Source organism: Camelus ferus, chromosome 13 (genome assembly GCF_009834535.1).
Source record: "Camelus ferus isolate YT-003-E chromosome 13, BCGSAC_Cfer_1.0, whole genome shotgun sequence".
Lineage (NCBI taxonomy): Eukaryota > Metazoa > Chordata > Mammalia > Artiodactyla > Camelidae > Camelus > Camelus ferus.
The window spans coordinates 774,818-793,380 of record NC_045708.1 but is presented as its reverse complement, the minus strand read 5'-3'; the positions used below and the strand labels follow the sequence as shown (position 1 = coordinate 793,380).

General features: G+C 58.2%; 1 protein-coding gene across 7 annotated transcripts; it reads right to left on the bottom strand.

Annotated features, from left to right (window-relative positions):
- Positions 1–10,533, bottom strand: GABRD (gamma-aminobutyric acid type A receptor subunit delta). Of its 7 annotated transcripts, XM_032494763.1 has the most exons (9): positions 10,444–10,533; positions 4,531–4,643; positions 4,171–4,238; positions 3,861–4,081; positions 2,715–2,797; positions 2,133–2,270; positions 1,428–1,583; positions 1,011–1,222; positions 1–714 (listed from the first exon to the last, which is right to left on the bottom strand). In XM_032494763.1, the coding sequence occupies exons 1-9, from the start codon at positions 10,509–10,511 to the stop codon at positions 424–426; spliced, it is 1,350 nt and encodes a 449-aa protein (XP_032350654.1). In that variant the 5' UTR covers positions 10,512–10,533; the 3' UTR covers positions 1–423. The 7 variants fall into 7 exon arrangements, with proteins under 7 accessions (XP_032350654.1, XP_032350648.1, XP_032350650.1 ...); XM_032494757.1 differs by having other exon boundaries at positions 1,428–2,270; XM_032494759.1 differs by having other exon boundaries at positions 1,011–1,153; positions 1,428–2,270.
- Positions 10,534–18,563: the final 8,030 nt, after the last annotated feature.

Genomic DNA, 18,563 nt, shown 5'->3' with positions numbered 1-18,563 from the left:
GATTCCATTTTATTTCATGCTGGGACCAAAGGCCTGCGGACGCCCTTCCCCACCCTCTCATTCAGGTGATGAGCACCGTCCACACCTGGCCTCCTTCCGCTCCCCGGGCCAAGCCCACAGAGCCAAGTCCCAGAGCTGGACCATTTTGCAGCCAGATGCGTGGCTCCCCGGGGACCCTCGCCTGCCTGGCCCGACCTGGGTCAGGTGGCTCTGCTACTGGAGCAGGGAGCTGGGCCAGCGTCCGCGGAGCCCAGAGGTGACCGGGTGAGGGTGGGGACAGAGCCTGGGGACACTCAGGGAGGCCGAGCTTTCCTCTTGTTTTGTGTGGCTCATGGTCATGCCCCTCTGAAACACGCAGAGCCCCCTGGGGGGCCTTTCTCACGGGAGGTTCTGGGCAGCAGGACAAGCCTGTGGTGTGCGGCCTCACATGGTGTACGCGGCCCAGTAGATGACATTGACTGCGGCGAAGGCAGCAGGGAACACAGCGCGGGCGTAGATGTCAATGGTGTCCGCGTCGATGGGCTTGAAAAGTGCACGGAGGCCCCTTGAGCGGGCCCCCCCCTGCTTCTTCATCTCCCCTGTCTCCACCTCCACCGACCTGTAGGAGCCCATGAGGTTCCTGGGCACCCGGCGCTGCCGGCGGGACACAGCCAGCTCCTGGGTGACGCCGGCGGCTGAGAGTGAGAAGAGCACGACTGCATTCTTCACGTCCATCTGCACGGGGAAGAGGGTGCTGAGCAGCAGGCAATGAGGGGCTCCCAGGCAGACCCCGACCTGTGCCCGCAGCTCCCCCCCTCAGCGAGCAGATCGAGGGGTCTGGGTCTGCCCTCCTGGAGCCCGGGGGACGCAAGTGACCTCCTCCGAGCAGTGGGCAGAGGGTCCCAGGTTGAGAGCAGGAGAAGTGCCCTGCCTTCTGCCCCGGCAATGCTGCCCCCTCGCTGTGCTGGGGCGCAGGGTGGGGAGCTGTCCTTGGTCCTGAACACAAAAGACCCGGCCCGGCCTGGCCTCACCTCGGCCCTCTGCTCCTTGACCTTGACCTTGGCCTTTTGCTTCTTCCGGTAGTCGGCATTGAAGTGGGCAAAGGCGTACTCGACCAGGGCGGCAAACACAAAGACATAGCAGATCCAGAAGTACACGTCCAGCGCCTTGATGGCTGATGCCCGCGGGAGGGAGGAGCGAGCGCTGACCATCAGTGTGGTCATGGTCAGCACCGTGGTGATGCCTGATGGGAGTAGGTGTGGCCATCGCTGAAGCCCCTGCCACCCCTCCCCAACCTGGGCGCGGTCAGGCCCCTCTGAGCAGGCCTGGCCTGGCTGGCCTTTGCCCCAGGGGCTAGAAGGCAAGGCCTGTGCTCATGACCAGTGGGGTCAGGGTCCCACTCCCACCCTTCCACAAGCTCCCTTGGAGGAGAGGCCAGGGTCCTGTACCTAGGGACACCCTGGCGGGCACTGCCGCCTGGCTGATCCAGAAGGAGACCCAGGACATGGCGACCAGGAGGATGGAGGGCATGTAGGACTGGATGATGTAGACACCCCGGTTCCTCCTCAGGTGGAAGTGCAGGCTGAGCCGGGGGAATTGGCCGGCTGCCGGAGGGCCATCCGTTGTGAGCAGGCCCGCCGTGCACCACAGCACACGGACGGGAGGGCTGGGCGGGCAGGCAGGGCCACTGCCATCCTCAGAAGGAAGGAAGCCCCAGACCTCCCCTCCCACATCACAGGCCAAGGGGTCAGGAGCCTCCCGTGCACAGGGCCACCAGAAGAATGTCCCTCGCAGCAGGACCCTCGCAGAGCACCGTCCACTCACCTCCATTGACCTGTCCTCCTTGAGGACAGACCAGGCTGAGCCCACTGGCTCCAATGACGGGGCAGCAGGAGCAGCCAAGAGACAACACAGGCTCGGCCCCGGAGCCCCCACGCCCCTCAGATACCCCCAAACCTGGAGAGCTGCTGGCTCCAGGGAGCAGTGAAGGACCAGGGAACCTGCCCCGGCCTGCCCTGTCTCTCTTCTCGAGTGGCTTGGCCGGGTTCCAGCTGCACCCTCAGGGGCCCTCAGGGCAGCTGGCAGCTCAATTATAAGCACCAGGAAACCACAGGCGGGGCTCATGGGGAAGAGGCCACAAGAGGCTGTGTTACCCGATTTGAAGTTGGTCAGCTCCGTGGTGAAGCGGTAGCTGGTGATGGTGAACTGGGCCAGCTGCAGCCTGTCCAGCCCGTGGATCTGCTCCTGGTTTTCGGACCAGTAGTAGACGATGTCCTCAGACGAGTAGCCATCTACAGGAGAGCCACAGGTGGGCGGCAGAGCCTGGCGCCCCCAGCCCATGGCTGCCCCCTGCAGAACCATCCTGCCCACTCTGGGAGCCTGATATGAAGTCACAGGGGGCAGCACAGGAAGACCCGGCCCGGAGAAAGGAGGCCTGGGGCCACGCCTGGCACCATGGGCAGGTGGGCGAGGCCAGAAGAACTGGCAGAAGCAAGGGTCACCATTGCCAGGTGACCCCCAGGGGCTGCCAGGATGGCCAGTGACGCAGATTCATGCCTTGTCTGGGCTCTGGGGCCTGCTGTCCTGGGCAGGGCACTGACCCCTGGGAGGAAGGCCTTCTGGTCCCTTCTCTTCCTTCTGTTTCTGCTCTGACAGCTCATGCCAACCCCAGCCGCCTCCCTGACCCTGAACGTAACAGTCTGCGTCCCTGCCCCCACGCCAGCCCAGGCACTCACAGCTCTCCAGATGCAGTGTGCACTCCTGCTCGTCCATGGGGTACTTGGCCAGGTCCATGTCGCAGGCCACCGTGGAGGTGATTCTGCCCAGACAACATGGCGGTGAGGTCCCCAGAGATGAGGCCAGGCTCCAGGCCCCAGCGGCTCCCTGGCCCCGGCTCCCTCCTCAAGCCACTCTCCCGCTTTGTTGGCAAGGTGCCAGCATCCAGGTGGATCCTGGAACCTGTGGCCACTTTACGGATATTTGTGGGTCTTTCTCGGGGAATCACGAACTGGATTTCATTCCCTTTCCTCATCCTTCAAAACACCCGACTGTTTGTCTAAGTCGGGGGCACCCTGTCTCCTGTGGGGCAGTGTCTGGGGGTCCCGCCGACCCCGCAGCCCAGGGAGCAGCTCGGGCTGCTGAGCGTTCTGACTTTCCACGAGAATTTAGATCTTCATGTAAACCTCCTGATCTTTAAAATGTTGGCAATTAACTCCCCTTTTAAAAGGCAAGTGTCAGAAAACACACATGCAAACAGATACACGCACACCTATGTTCAAAGCAGCATGCCTCACGACCGTCAAACGTGGAAACAGTGCAGGTGTCGATGGACGGAGGGCAGATACGCAAACCGCCGTGTCTGAGTAGTGGAATGTTACTCAGCCATAAAAAGGAAGGAAATTCTGATACATCTGAGGCTGAGCCTCAGAAACACTATACTTAGTAGGAAAAGGCAGACACAAAAGGTCACGGATTGCATGACTAACTTTGTGTGAAATTTGCAGGATAGGCAAATGTGTGAAGACAGAGCAGACGCGGTTTCCGGAGCTGCGGGAGGGGCACGGGTATGGGGTCTCCTTTTGGGGGTGAAACAAGTTGGAGCACGGTAGAGGTGATGTTTGCACAACATTGTGAATGCACTAAATGCCACAGAATTGTTCACTTTTAAATGGTTGATTTTCTGTGCTGTGAACCTCACCCCAATTTAAAAACAAAAGGGCACGTGTTAGCCAAAAAACGGCATCCGCTGGCTTCCTGCCAGCAGCCTCTGCGGTCCACGTTTCCTGAGCAGCTGCCGGCTGCCGGAGGTTATAAATAACGCCGCCCAGCTCCAAGCAGAGCCCGGGTTTTCTCCACGGGGGCGGGCCGGGCCCAGGGCTCACCGGATGCTGTACAGAATCACCCCGTCGGGCTGCAGCCGGATCAGCTTGTTCTCCACCGTCACGTCGTGGAACCAGGCGGACTTGGCATTCACGATGAAGGTGTCTGGGAGCCAGAGCTTGTCCACGAAGCGGCTGTCCAGGCCCAGAGTCTCGTTAGTGTGGTTGTAGGACAGCCTGCTGTCCCGCCAGCTCTGGTGCAGAAACACGGTCATGGTGTACTCCTGCAGAGGGGAATGGGAGGGCCCAGCCGTCAGCCCCTCCTCTCCTAGGGGCCCGCTGGAGGTGAGCGGGGAGACTGGCCGGCACCTACCATATTCACCTCCGAGATGTGGTCGATGCTGGCCACCTCGAGGGCGAGTGCCACGTTCACGGGGGGGCCTGCGAGGAAGGAGCAGGGCCCCAGATGGGGGTGCTGAAGCCAGGCCCCAGCATCCCCGGCCACTCCTCCAAGCCAGCGAATGCCCAGGCAGGCAGGACGGGGAACAGCCTGGGGTTTTGCAAGGGAGGCCATCTTGGTGCAAATCCACTGAGGCCTGAGGAGATCCACCCTCCTAGCTGTCCGCCGGGGGGCTGGCGCTGCAGTTCCACACACCCCTCAGGGGAGCCAGCCTCTGCACCAGCCAAGTGGGGCTCATACCCACAGCTGTCCCAGCCTCCACACCCCCCTCACCTCCAATACCAGGCCGGAAGTTGCGGGCGTAGCCTTCCATCAAGCCGTCCAGGTTGGGGAGCCAGGATATCTCCAGGTTGGAGCCGACATAGTCGCCAATGTCATTCATTGCTCTGGAAACAAGGCCCACTGGTCACAGAGGTGGGGCACCAGGGTCAGAGACTGTCCTGGGCACTTAGGCCAGCAGGGACAGGGAGGAGGCCCACCAGGCTGGACCCAGCCAGTCCTGGGAATTCACACCAGAGACCCAGGGAGGTCCAGGTCCCAGGGCTCCTCGACCTCTTCCCCCGGCCCCAACCACCAGCCTTGAGGGAGGCTGCTCGAGTCAGACAGAGGCCAGTCAAGGTTGAGTACCCAGGCTCTTTCCATAACCAGCCCAGCATTCCCACCTTACGGTCCCTCAACAAATAGGCCTCGGAGGACCCCAACAAGAGAGCATGGCCTGCCTTTTAGCTTCTGAGGACAAAGTGTCCTGTAGGAGATGACTTGGGAGAAAAGGCGTGTGACCAGGAGGCTGAGGGCTGGGGAGAGGGAGAGAGTGGGTGAGGTCCCAAATCTGGGACCCAGGGTCAGGCCAAGCGCCCACAGGGCAGCTGCAGTCCGGCCTCCTGCTCTCAGTGCCTTCCCAGGCGGGTCCCAGAGGCCCCCAAATCACCATGTGCTTAGCCTAAGTCCAGAGCAGCAGGGGGCCATGCACGCTGGTTGCAGGCTAATGCCACTGACAAACTGTGCTGGTCAGGTCTGTCACTGGCGGGGCTGTAGAAGGTGACCCCACACACACACACCGACTGCCAGACGCTTCCCAGTAGCTCTGCCGCCCTCCCCTCCTGCTGCTCACCCGTCCTGTGGTGAACAGTGTCATCCAAATTCATGTCCACCAAGAACCTCAGAACGGGACCTCATTGGGAAAGGGAGGCTCTGCAGACGTGATGAGGCAAGATGAGGGTTTGCTGGGCTAGGGTGGGCCCTGAGCCCAAGACTGATGTCCTTACAGGAAGAGAAATGGACACGCAGGGAGAAGTCATGGGACTACAGGGGAGGGGATGGGGGCCATGCGGCCACAGTCCCAGGAGCAGCAGGGACCGTGGCGAGACCAGACGCTGCAGCCAGGCCTGGACAGGTTCACTCACCCCTGCTGACACCTTTACGTCAGGTTTCTGGCCTCCAGGATCATGAGAGGATAATTGTCTGCTGTTCTAGGTCCCCTGGCTTGCAGCCCCATGTTACAGCAGCCCCGGGAAGCCCACACACCCTTTCTCCTCCAGCCCACAGTGGCGGGGGCGGGGGGAGGGTTTTCTCCTAAACCCGATGGCAGGGAACCAGAGGGACATTCAGAAGTAACCCTCTTGTTATTCTTCGAATCAATCTATTCCCAGTGGGCAAGGCCTCCAGTTCATGCTGCGCCCGAGCCTGGCCAGAGCTGATGGGGGGACCTAAGGGGCCAGGGTCTGCACGCGGGGGCTGCTGGGAAGCTGAGGCCATGGCTCGCACTGCCCGGAAACAGACTGGCCTGAAGGCAGCTGCGGCTTCGTGCCCAGGCGCCCTACTCTGGGCCCTTCTGGCCGCCATTAGAAGACCGCCACCCACTCTCGGCTCCCACTGCGCTGCTGGCTGCTCCTCCCCACCCAACAGTGGGACGGGCTCAGGGTCCAGCCCCTTCGCCAGGCCCCACTTGGGCCACTGCGGTCCAGGCCCCCCGCCCCATCTCCCCAGCCCACCAGCTCCCTCTCGGCAGCCCCCCTCCCCAGGCCTGCTGCACGTGCTTCCTGACCCCCGCCCTCTGATGTCTCCCCTCCAGACCCTCAGGCACCTGGCCCCTCCTCTTTCTCCAGCACTAACTCTGACCCCCCCGCGCTGTCATGCTGCATCGCCCACCCGCACTGAACACCGTCCTTCTCCTGTTCCTGCCCCAGGCCCCTGCAGGAAGCTGTCCTAATCACCCATCTATTCATCCACCCAGACCCCTTGGTGCCATCCCGTTCTAGGCACGTGACTGAGCCAGGACAAGGACAGTTGTGGCACAGGCCCACGTGGAGGTCGGCGTCTGTGATAAAGCAAGTGGCTCTAAGTGTGGTGAAGTTGCAGAAAGGGGACGCCAGGAGCCCTGTGGCTGGGGAGGACGGGACAGCCTCCCTGAGAAAGTGACATCAGAGCCAAAGGGGGAGAATATGAGTCTGGGGGAAGGTGGGCGGTGGGAGGCAGGTGAGGGTACCCGAGTGGGGCCCGAGGCAGCGGGAGGCAGCGGGGTGAGGAGGGAGGAAGAGCGGCCTGCGGAACCCACCCAGGGTCAAGGGGAACCAGCGCTCTCACCAGGATTAGACTCCCAGCTTTAAACCACGATTCTGGTGAGGGAAGGGTGAGAAGTGTCCTGGGGGCGGAGAGAGAATAAACGGGGGCTGTCATAGAGGCTGAGGGTGACGTGGGGCTGGACTGGACAGAGCAGCGGAGGGATGGAGGCTGACACCCCAAGACAGGAAGGGACCTGGCCTGGACTGAGGGAGGGACAGTGGGTGGGAGGGGCTGGGGGAGCAGGTTATGCTGCTGAGTTTGTGCAGCAGGGCATCCAAGTGTCCTCTCCAGCGGGCTCGAGGAGCACCAGCAAGAGGTCGCCCAGACCCCGTATCCCAGTCTGTCTCATACGCTGGCCTGTGAGGAAGGGGAAACTTGCAAACCCTGATCCATCCCGTAGACCCTCCAGGCGATGGCTGGGCTGAGAGTGTGGGCAGGGCAGGTGCTTTGGTAACAAAGTATAAGAAGGAATTAAATGGAACCCTAATCCCAAGTAAAGCACAATTTAAAATGCAAATGGAGGTCACCCTGAATGTTGGATGTAAAGGGACTCAAATCAGGCTTTATTTTTGGACTGGCCCAGCTGCCATCTTGAGGCTGTGGCTGACCTGCCTGGAACGATGCCATCAGGAGACATCGTCCCAGACCTCAGGCCGGCGGCCAAGGTGAGCACACCTGCCCTTGGCCCAGGCCCCGCGCCCGCGCGAGGGCTCAAAGTCACAATCAAGGGCAGCCCCCGCTGTGAAGCTTGCCTGGAAGTGTAGGACCCCAGTGGGTTCTCAGTCTCTGCCATCTCCAGGGCAAGAAGGGACAGGCTCCCCCAGGGTCACTTCTCACTAGGATGGGCTGGTCGTTCTGCAGCTGTGAAGGGATGTGGGGGTGGGGGCTGTGGAAGCTGGAGCACCCAGGAGGCTACGCCATATGCTGGTCTGGGTCCTGGGGGCCCCTCCTCTCTGCCTTCAGTTCAGGCAGTGTGGGGGGGGGTACACACTCCACCTGGGGGGAGCTCCCTGTGTGGTGAGAACCTGGGGACCCTGACCAGCATCTTGGGAGACTGTCCGACTGTCTGAAGGCCCTGGAAGCCGGTGGTGGCCTAGGGTTGGGGTTTCCTTAGAGGAACATAAGTTCAGAGACACACACCAGGCTCAGGCTCTCGGGCACAGCAGGCCGTGGAGCCACAGGTAGCCTCCCGCCCGGCCACTCCTGGGCGCCATCAGGCCTCTCCTGGCCCCACTGGGGAAACGCCCACTCCTGCCACTTGCCTGTGCCCCTGGGGGTGGAGAGGGAAGGTGGACATAGCGGGACAAGGCAGCAGGTACCCCCCCACCGCCCCTCCCACCGCCAAGGATCCTCCACCACGCACACACGAGCCCACGGATCCCTGACAGCTCTGCGGCGCTGGCGCCTCAGTTACCAGGGAAAAGAGGAACACCACCACGACCACGAGGTGTGCCTGCGAGGCGGGAGCTTCTCCAGGGAGACGGAGGTGCCAGCAGCCCGGGGAGGCCACCCACTCGGGTGCAGCTGGCAAGCTTGGGGGGCCGCCACGTGAGCGGCTCTTCAGACTCGGGGAAGCATGGCCTTGACCTGACCCACAAACGCTGTGGCTCGCTCACTTCTTGTCCCACCAGAACCCAGGGACCTGGCTGAGTAGCAGCAGCCAGTTGGGCACCTCCTGTCAGCCCCCTGTCCTCCCACACCGCCTGGGGGGCTGAGACGAGGAAAGGGCGGGCATGGTCCTCTGGGCTTCCGAGTGGAGGGACCCAGAGCAGATGGGAAAGGAATCCCCGAATGGACAGAGTCTTGTCCTGGCTGGGTCCTTGGCCTCCCAGCCTTCCTGCACAGGCAGACAGGCTCACCCTAACCCAACAGCCCAGGAGCCAGCTGAGGTTGGAGTTCAGAGGGCTTCAGATTTTAGAAAGGTAAAATGAGGCACTGAACCTGGGGAGGGATCTGGAGAATTTTCCAGCAGGAAATGTATAAATATACGCAGTGTTGAGGGGCAGGGTATAGCTCAGTGGTAGAGGCCTGCTTAGCATGCATGAGGTCCTGGGTTCAATCCCCAGTATCTCCATTAAACACACACACACACACACACACACACACACACACACACACACACACACACACAATTAAATATGCCCTGTGAACAGCAGAAATAAAGACAAAACAAGCAAAGCATGGCAGGCTTTGTTGTCAAAAGAGTTTTGGTGTCAAAATTGGACTACGACTTCGGGGTTCAGAGTGACTTGGATTTCAGAACTGTGGCTGCATGGCCGTGGGCCTGAGCCAGCAGCTGCCCCCCAGCCTCTAGCACACACACCCTCGGCCACACCTCAACGCTCTTCCCTTCCTGGTGCCGTAAAGCAGGAGGAGAAGGGGAAGGGCCCACCAGGCTTGATGAAGAATGGAGCCCCGGGACAGGGGCCGCACGGGAACTGCGTGCGACCTCGGCGTGACAGTCACGTCTACGGCCGGACCCAGGCCTTCCTGGCTCTGCCTTTACACCGCCAGCAAGAAAACTCTGACCACACACACACAGAACCGTGCTATGGTGGCCTGCGTGCCTTCAGCCACAACGCAGGCTAGTAGTCGACCATTTCTGGCTCCTAAAGTCTTCGCCACCACTTGGCTGACCACAAAGTCCGGAACGCTGGCTGCCCTGTTTTTCCTACAGTCCTTGCACCAGGATGATTTTCAAAAAGGCCACTCACAACTCCCAGGGCAGGTGGTCAGGCTCGGTGCTCAGGACGCTGGGTGACCCAGAGCCTCGTCAAGTCCACAGAGAGAAGAGCCAGCGGGGACCGTGCTGGGCCTTAGGGGTCACAGGGGACCCTTCTCCTCAGCCGCTTCCTTCTCTGGGAAGACAGGGCACCTCATCCCATCTCCTGACAGTTATAAAGAACCCCGGAACCTCTTCCCTGCAGGGGCGCTGGGTCCCCTCCTACCTGTACACTTCGGCATCTGAAACGGCGCCTGAGAGGGAGACCCCACAGCACGCTGGGCCGACTGCTCCACAGCCGTGCACGGCCGTTAGAACGCCCCCTTGTCCACGCGGACCTGCTAGCTGGTCCTGCAGCTCTGCCCTCAGGGGAAGGGGCGCAGCCTCCTCCCCGCTGTTCTAAGGGTCTCTTTCTCCCTGCCCGCAGCTTGGGCCATGCTGAGCGCTCAGCCGGCGCCTGGAAGGGCACCAGCCAGCCAGGGACGGGCCAAGTGCGGCTGGGGTCGAGGAAGCGGAGCTCAGCAGGCCCACCCGGGCACGGGGAGAACGGAGAGCGGCTCCGATGCCCTCCACCGGCCCCGCAGCGCCGGTTCAGCACCGGGACGGCGGACAGCGCCGGGGCAGCAGGGCGGCTGGAACCCAACACCGCCCGGCCCGCGGCCAAGGACATCGTAGAGACGAGTCCGGAGATGAGCGCTCGCAGGGAAGACGGGCTGGGGGAGTCAAGGAGGGGAGAGAAGGGGGACAGACACGGTGGGAACGCGGGGGTAGGGGGAGACGAGGCGGATGAAGACCCGGGGTTCTCGCCGGGCTCCGTCCGACCAGCCGGGGCTGGGCTGGCCGGCGCCGGGCTCCCCACTGAGGGCGACCCCGGGGCAGTGCGGACCCCGGCGCCCGCTCACCTGGTGCCGCGGTGCTGCTGCGCGCAGAGCAGCAGGAGCGGGGGCAGCAGCCAGGCCGGCGCGTCCATGGCCTCGGCCGGCTGGGCGCTGGACCGGGGTCGGCGCGGGGTCCGGCCGGTCGCGGGCGCTCGCGAAGTTGCTTCGCCGGCGGCGGCACAGGCGGGCGGGAGCGGGAGGGCGCGCGGCGCGGGCGCGAGGGCGGACGGAGCGCGGAGCCCGGAGCCGCCCCGCCCCGCCCGCCCGCGCGGCGCAGCTCTGCCCCTCCAGCTCCCGCCGCCCCGCCTGCGGCGCCCCCTCCGGTCCTCGCGGGCCGCGCTCCCGGCCGGGGGTCTGGTGCTCCCCGTCCCATCGTCGCTGCCCTTGCCAGTCGCAAACGGACCTTCCGCGGGTCTGCCCGGGAGGCGACCCAGGCCCAGGCGCACGACCCGCTTGGACGGGGCCTCCCGCTGCCGGCCAGGCGCCTGCGGACCTGCGGGCAGGGCGGGACCTCGTCCCTAAGGCGAAGTGTGTGATGACTGTTTGTGGGGTCTCAGGTCCCAGAGAGCTGGTTCCAGCACAAGGAGGGTGCTGGTGTCCCTGCAGCCTTCACCTGCTACTGGGAGAGACCCCCCCCCCCCGCCCATGCAGCTCCTTTCCAAACCCTCACACTTGCTGCAGAGCCTGAGAGATGCCACTCACCCACCCAGCGGAGGGTGGGCGGTTAGGGGTGGTGGGGGTGGGCCTGCTGCTGCTCTGCTGGCCGCGATTCTGTGGTCAGAACCCTGCTCTGGTCACGGGATGCAGCGCCTTGTCTGGCTGGCAGGTCAGGCTCCATCACCCCCGTCCACACCCACCGAACTGCTGAGAAAGTCAAGGCCTCATGCATTCTCTGCTGTGGCTCTTTCAAAAGTACAATTCTGCACAGTTTCCGAGAAAAAGCTGATCACAAACTTTAATCGTTTGATCCTTCGTTCACTTCTGGACCTCATGTTAGCTGACAACCAAAAGTGAACGTCTCAGGAAAACACTTAAAAATGGGCAAACTGGTCCCAGAGGGGGTCGGGTCCTGGATGTCCATGGACACTGGCTGGAGCAGGGGCAGGGGGAGGGGCCAAATGGGCTTCACTGCTGGGAATTTCCAGCCTGGTCTTGAGTGCCAGAGATCAAAGGGTCTGGGTTTCAGCTTTCGTTCCTAAAGCCAGTAACAAGGTCTAAGAAAGTCACTCGGGTCCCAGCTAAACGCCTCTCTGCAGGCTCTTCCGGCCCCTCGGGGGGCCCTCTGGGTACCGGGAAGCACATGTTGCTGTCTGAGTGTGTGCTCTGAGCCGTCTCTGGGCCTCGGGGCCACATTCCCGTTTGTCCTTCTGCATGGGCTGGAGTTGAGGAGTTAATCCATGAAAAGGTGCTGAGAGTGTGGCCTGGCAGGAGCGAGAGCCCGGGGTGTGCCAAGGGTTGTTTCTGTGGTTCCTGCCCTAGAACAGGAGCTTGCCTATCTGCTTCTTCACAGTGTCCCTCATGTCGAATAGCCTCTGGCATAAGGTAGGTGCTTAATAAATGTAGGAAAATACGTAGGCTCAGAGTCACCAAAAGCCAGCACACTGGGCCTGGTCTGATGCCTGCACTGCACGGGACCACACCCAGCGCTGGCTCTCCTGTCTTTGAGGCCCGAGCGTTGGTCTCCATGCTGGTCCAGGCATCCCTCCCAGCTCTGTCTCTGGGTTCATGGTCATGGTGGTGTCCCGGATCTGAGAAGATGCAGGTGCTGAGAGCTTCTGGGGCACTTTGCTGAACTTGAATCACTTCATTCAGTTGGTTTGAGGTGAAGCGAATTATCACTGTTTCCTTCACTGTCCTCTATTATCTGAAGCACAGGATTGACCCTGAGCTCTCACTGGAAGAGGACCGTGCTGCGCGGGCATCACAGCCATAGCTCCTCTGTCCTCGGGAGGCATCGAATCGCCTCTTCTTCCTGGAGCCCTGGAGGCGAGCACGTCTCAGCCAGGAATAGGGAAAGCGGTAAAGCAGTGCCCTGTGCACATGGAGCCGGCAGTGCTGCCCAGCGCTCACAGCTCTCCCGGGATGCCGGGGTCTGCACTGACCTTGAAGCAAAGGCTCAGTGTCCTCCCCAGAGTCTGCAAGCTGTATCTTAGTTCGATATTGTCCTAACTGGCTTTCGTATGGATGGGAAGAGTGGGAGCTTTCATTTTTCCTTCCTCGAGTTTTTTTGAGAATCATTTTGTCGCATTTCTGAACCTTGGTTCAGAAGAGTCCCACTGATATGTGGACCCAGTCGGTCTCCCCGTCCTCATCTTCAGCTCCACTCAGACAAGCTCCAGGTACCCCAGGATGGGGAAGCCAACTCGGGGCAGCCCCAGTAAAGGTCAGGAAATCAGGATCTGGGTCCCGTGTGGTCAGCCACACCCGGGAAGTGTCCACTTCTCCCTCCCTCTGACCGTTCAGGAAATGTTCCCGGGGTCCGATGTCTGGGTATTAGCCCCAGTCCTGCTCCTAACTGGCCATGTGGCCTCAGGGAAGTCATTTCTTCCTGCTTTGTCTTATTCTTTTGCAAAAGGAGGCACTGAGAGTAGGGATGGGTTTCCTGGGTACCGCAAGCCCGCCATGCTGAACCCTGTTACAAAGACTCTCAGTTCCTCACTCATAATGGGTTGTGTTCATTGAAAACAAGTCTCACTTGCAGGAGCTTGGGGTACCTCCCTCCTCTGGAAAATGGTTAAGGTTACTCCTCGTGTTTATTTCACTCCCGTTATTGTCATGGGGGGGGCGGCAGAACCCCACCCTCCGAGTGTGACTTTGGTGAAACTTTCCAAATTGATCAGACGAAGGGTCTCTGTCTGTGGAAGGCTCTCCGTTCCAGGTGAGGTGTGTGCTCTTCACCAGGGTCTCTGACGGCCCCACCCCCTTGTCTTGGCACTACTGAGGGACTGGGACAGGGAACCTGGTGCCAAGGCACGGGCACAGCGTGAACATGAGGCCCGAACATCCCCCCCAGAGGCACCTGCTCCCCTATGTCTAGTTAACCCGTCCGTGTGCCATGCTTTCCCTTATTTAACTTGGAACACGACAGCTTCTCCATCAGGACGGTCCCTGCAGAGCCCTCTGGTTTTGGGTCCAGGGCAGTGGCTGCTGCCTCCTCCTCCTGCTTGTGCAGGGAGGCGTTACACTCTCCCCGTATGGCGCTGAGCAGGACCACGCTCGGCCCTGGGAAGGTCTGGGAGCTTGGCTTCCATGGCTGCCCCCTGGAGCCACGAACTCAACCCTCGGATAGCAGCACCCGCCGTGGCATCTAGAGAGGTGCGGGGCGTGGTCGGTGGGGCGGCTTGACTCTTGAGATCGTCAGCCTGCAGCCCCTTGTGCATGAGGGTTTCTGGGTGATGGCCTGGCCGTGTGCCCACCGCGTAGGGGAAGGGTGGCAGCAAGCCCAGGGCCTGGGCCGAGAGCTGGCCTGCGTCCCTCGTAGCAGCAGGATGGGCCCCGGGAGGCGGAGGTGAGTCACAGGCATCCAGGCCGGGAAGCTGTCCTCATTCGTTTTAATCCCTGCCCGATGTATCTGTGAGGCTGTTCTGTTATTTTCCTGGGAAAATGCCCCAAATGAAGAAAATAGCAGTGACACAGAAAACTTTCCCTGAGCCTGGAATGTGATTATTAATCCTATGATTTCCAGATGGAATCCATTCATCTGGAGAAGCAGAGGAGCTTGGCAGGAAGCAGCAAACGCAGAACACTCGTAGCAGCCTGAGCTCCACCGTCTGCTTAAACAAAGGGCGCAGCGCACCAGGGAACGGGCCCAGCTTTGCGGCTGTTTTTAGTGATCGAGGCCCTGGGAACCAATAAGCGATTGAACTTGGCCACTTAGAGAATTTCTTTTTCTAAGGATGGAAATAGACAGCCAAGTACAATTGCTCGTGTTTGATGTGGAGAAGTCAGAATTCTATTCTCGTATTTTATGTTTTTTTTTTAAAGTCGCAATTTGAATTCTTTCCTGTGATGGAAAATGCTAAACACAGATTAACATTCCTGACAAAGGGCCGCCTAGCACGTGAGAAGGACTCTGCCTCACACGCCAGCGGACTGAACTGCCCTGAGGGTCCGGCAGGGCTGCTGGCTGTGGGTCCCGCCCCAGCACCCGCCCGACTGCCCCGCGGCTCTGCTCCCCAGCTGCGAGGAGGGCAGCCATGCTTCCCTTGGCCTCTCTCTGGTCCACAGGCTGATCCTCTGTGCCGGATGCTGGAGAGACAAAAGCAGGAGATTTGCTGTGATCTTTGTCACTCTCGATATTTGGACACTTTGATTAAACTTCCTCAGGAAAGGCCCCTTCCCGGCTGGGGTGCGTGTAGCTCAGTGGTAGAGCACGTGCTTAGCATGCATGAGGTCCTTGGTTCAATTCCCAGTACCTCCATTAATAATAATAATAATGAATTAATAAGACTAATTACCTCCCCCCCCAAAAAACAAGGGTAATATGTATAAAGAAAGCCCCCTACACAGATCGATATTCACTTAACTAACATCTATGGAATTAGCCATCCTGCTCTACAGCCAAATACTGGTCTAGACGTTGCTGTGAATAAGCTGTAAAAGGCTCCCACCCCGCAGTGGCCTCGCCTTCTGGGAGGGGGAACACGGACAGCCAGTGAGTAAACAAAGAAAAGGGATCACTTCAAACGTCAGTCGCCAGGCATGCTATAAAGGAACCTTCACAAGTGGAACGTGACGGAGAACACCCGGGGGGCACGCTGGGCAGGCGGTCAGGAAGAGCTCTGTGAGGTCACATCTGAACTGCGGTTAGAATTCTACCCTATTCCTTCAGAGAAAAAGCCGGGCCTGTCAAGAGCCAGGTAGGTGTTCTGGGCAGAGAAGTGCAAAGGTCCTGAGGCAGGAGTGAAGGGCCAGGTCAGGCCAGGGAGGGCGGAAGGAAGGGTGAGCAGCAGAGGGAGGCCGCAGAAGCCAGCCCACACCTGGTCCGTTAGGTGGTGGGCTAGTTTTTGTCTAGGTTTATTTGAGTTTTAATCAGCTTTATTGAAATACAGTCAACATACAATAAAATTCACTGATTTTAAGTGTACAACTTGATGGCTTTGCTACGTGTGTCGGGTTGTATAAGCGCCACCATGATGGTGACACTGCACAACCACACCCCCTTAAAAAGTGCCTCCAGCCCCTCTGCAGCCCCTCCCAGCCCTGGTCCCACGTGACCACTGGTGTCTGCTTCCTGTCAGCACAGTTCTGCCTTTTCTGAAGGATCATGTAAACAGAGTCACAGAGCACGAACGTGGCTCCCGCTGCCGCTGCCCTGCCCCGCGGCGCCCTGGGCCCCGGCCAGCGGTCTGCGCCTTGTGGCGCGTTCCACCAAGCCTGGGCGACGGCGTGGGTGTTGCTTTCTCTCTTCTCTTCTTCCTTTTCAAGTTGGTTCTTCGTCTCTGGTCTGCAGGGTTTCTCACAAGAGGTGTGTTGACATTTCTTTATTGCTCTGTATGAAGTGTCTTTTTGTCTGCGTGTTTTAGAGTTTTCCTTTATTTCTCCTTCCCACCAATTTGATGATAATATGTCTTGGTCTAATTTTCTTAGACTTATTCTGCTTGAGGTTTGTTGAGCTTCTGGGATCTCTGGGCTAATAGTTTTCATCAGGTTCGGAAGACGTGCAGCCCCTTTGGGGTGAGTTTCACCCTCCCCTGGGCCAGCCCTCCCCTCCAGTCTCATGTTCGGCCCCGTCGGTCAGCAGCCCCCAAGCCCACCCCCACGGCGGGCACCCGCTGCTGACTCCCGCAGCCCCCGGACACTTACCCCTTTCTCTCCCATCAGGCCCAGGTGTATCTGACGAGATTGTCCTGCAACTTCCCACGCCGGTGGCCAGTCTGGCAGCCCGGAGAGGGGCGGGGGCCGTCCTAAAGGGACCCTGCTGCCTTACTGGGGAGACCTGCACAGTGTCCTTCCAGATGACGGGGTGCTAGCTCTTCCCAGGGATGGAGAGCCACCTCTGCAGGCTATGAAGTTTCAGAATAGTCTGGGGAGGCAAAACCCCTAGGGCATCCACCAGACACCCCATCCCATGTCAGAGCTTCCCCAGCCAGGGCCTGATCTTGGCCCCAGGACCCGGACCTTGGCCCCTGTAGAACGGTAACTTGGTATCCAGCATCCTCCCAAGGTGACCGACGAGGACTTTATTTTATAAAGGAGCTCAGGGACATTAACGTAGTCGATGTGCTTCAGTCCACTGCAGTTACCTTTTTTTGTTACTTTTCTTTTTGATCCTCAAAGCACCCTTACTATCATCAGAAGGAGCTCCTCCAAGTTGGCTAATGAATCCTCTGATGCAACCCTAGAATCTTTGATCGTCTCCTTGCATCCTTGCATTGGCAAGATGCTCCAGGATCATCCGGTACATTTTCTGCCTCAAATCAGAAATCTGTCATTTTTTCTAAGAAGCGGTGGGGTTATTTTACTGGGAAATGGTGCATCGGACAACAGCCGGGGTGCAAGGGGCACACATCACTCCCGGACCCGCGCAGCCCAAGAGAAAGACAGGCAACTTCACGGCAGCACTAGCCACACAGGCTCCCAGCGCCTGGAATGTGGCTGCTGCACCTGAGGAATGGAATTTCAAACTTTACCTGGTTAAAATTTTCTTATTGTGGTAAAATGTACATAACGTAAAATTTACCACTGTAACTGTTTTCAATTGCACAGTTCAGCAACATTAAGCACATTCACGTTGTTGTGTGACCACCCCCACCATCTGTTCTCAGAACTGTCTCATCTTCCCAAACTGAAACTCTGTCCCCATTGAAAATAACTCCCCATTTCACCACTGCAACCCCAGCTCCCGGCAACTGCCTTTCTGCTTTCCTTCTGGGCGAATCTGACTACTCCATGCACCTCAGATAAGTTAAATCAATCAATGTTTGTTCTTTAAAAAAAAAAACACCTTCATTGTGGTCTGGTTCTTGTACAGTAAACTGCACATATTTCAGATGTACAATTCTGATGAATCTTGATAGATGTCTACAGTGAGACCACAACCACAATCAAGATAGCTGACGCTTCCATCACTCCTCTTTTTGAACTCCCAATTTATCCCTTCCCACCCTCTTTGCTCCCTGGTAACCATAAGTTTGTTCTCTGTGAGTCTGTTTCTGTTTTATAGATATATTCATTTGTGTCCCATTTTTTTTTTAAGATTCCACATAAAAGTGATACCATATGGCATTTTTCTTTCTCTTTCTGGCTTACTTCATATAGAATGACAATCTCCAGACCCATCCATATTGCTGCAAATGGCATTATTTTATTCTTTTTTATGGCTGAGTAGTATTCCATTGTATATAAATACCACATCTTCTTTACCCAGTCATCTGTTGATGACATTTAGGTTGTTTCCATGTCTTGGCTATTGTAAATGGTGCTGCTGTGAACATTGGGGTGCATGTGTTTTTTTTAATTTTTTATTTATTTTTAAATTTTTTTGGTGGGGGAGGTAATTTGATTTTTTTAAATTTATTTTTAATGGAGGTACTAGGGATTGAACCCAGGATCTCGTGCATGCTAAGTACGCACTCTACCACTGAGCTATACCGTCCCCCTAATGTGTCTTTTTTAATTATTATTATTTTCCAGATATATGCCCAGGAGTGGGATTGCTGGATCATACGGTAAGTCTATTTTTAGTTTTTTAAGGAATCTCCATAATGCTTTCCATAATGGCTGCATCAACTTACATTCCCACCAGCAGTGTAGGAGGGTTCCTTTTTCTCCACACCCTCTACAGCATTTATCGTTTGTGGACTTTTCAATGATGGCCATTCTGACTGGTGTGAGGTGATACCTCACTGTGGTTTTGATTTGCATTTCTCTGACAATTACTGATGTTGAGCATCTTTTCATGTGCCTGTTGGCCATCTGTATGTCTTCTTTGGAGAAATGTCTATTTAGGTCTTCAGCCCATTTTTTGATTGGGTTGCTTGTTTTTTGATATTAAAGTCTGTGAGCCATTGGTATATTTTGGAAATTATTCCCTTGTCAGTCACAACATTTGCAAAGATTTTCTCCCATTCTGTAGGTTGTCTCTTTGTTTTGTTGATGGTATCCTTAGCAAACAATGTTTGTCCTTTTGTGTCTGCCTGTTT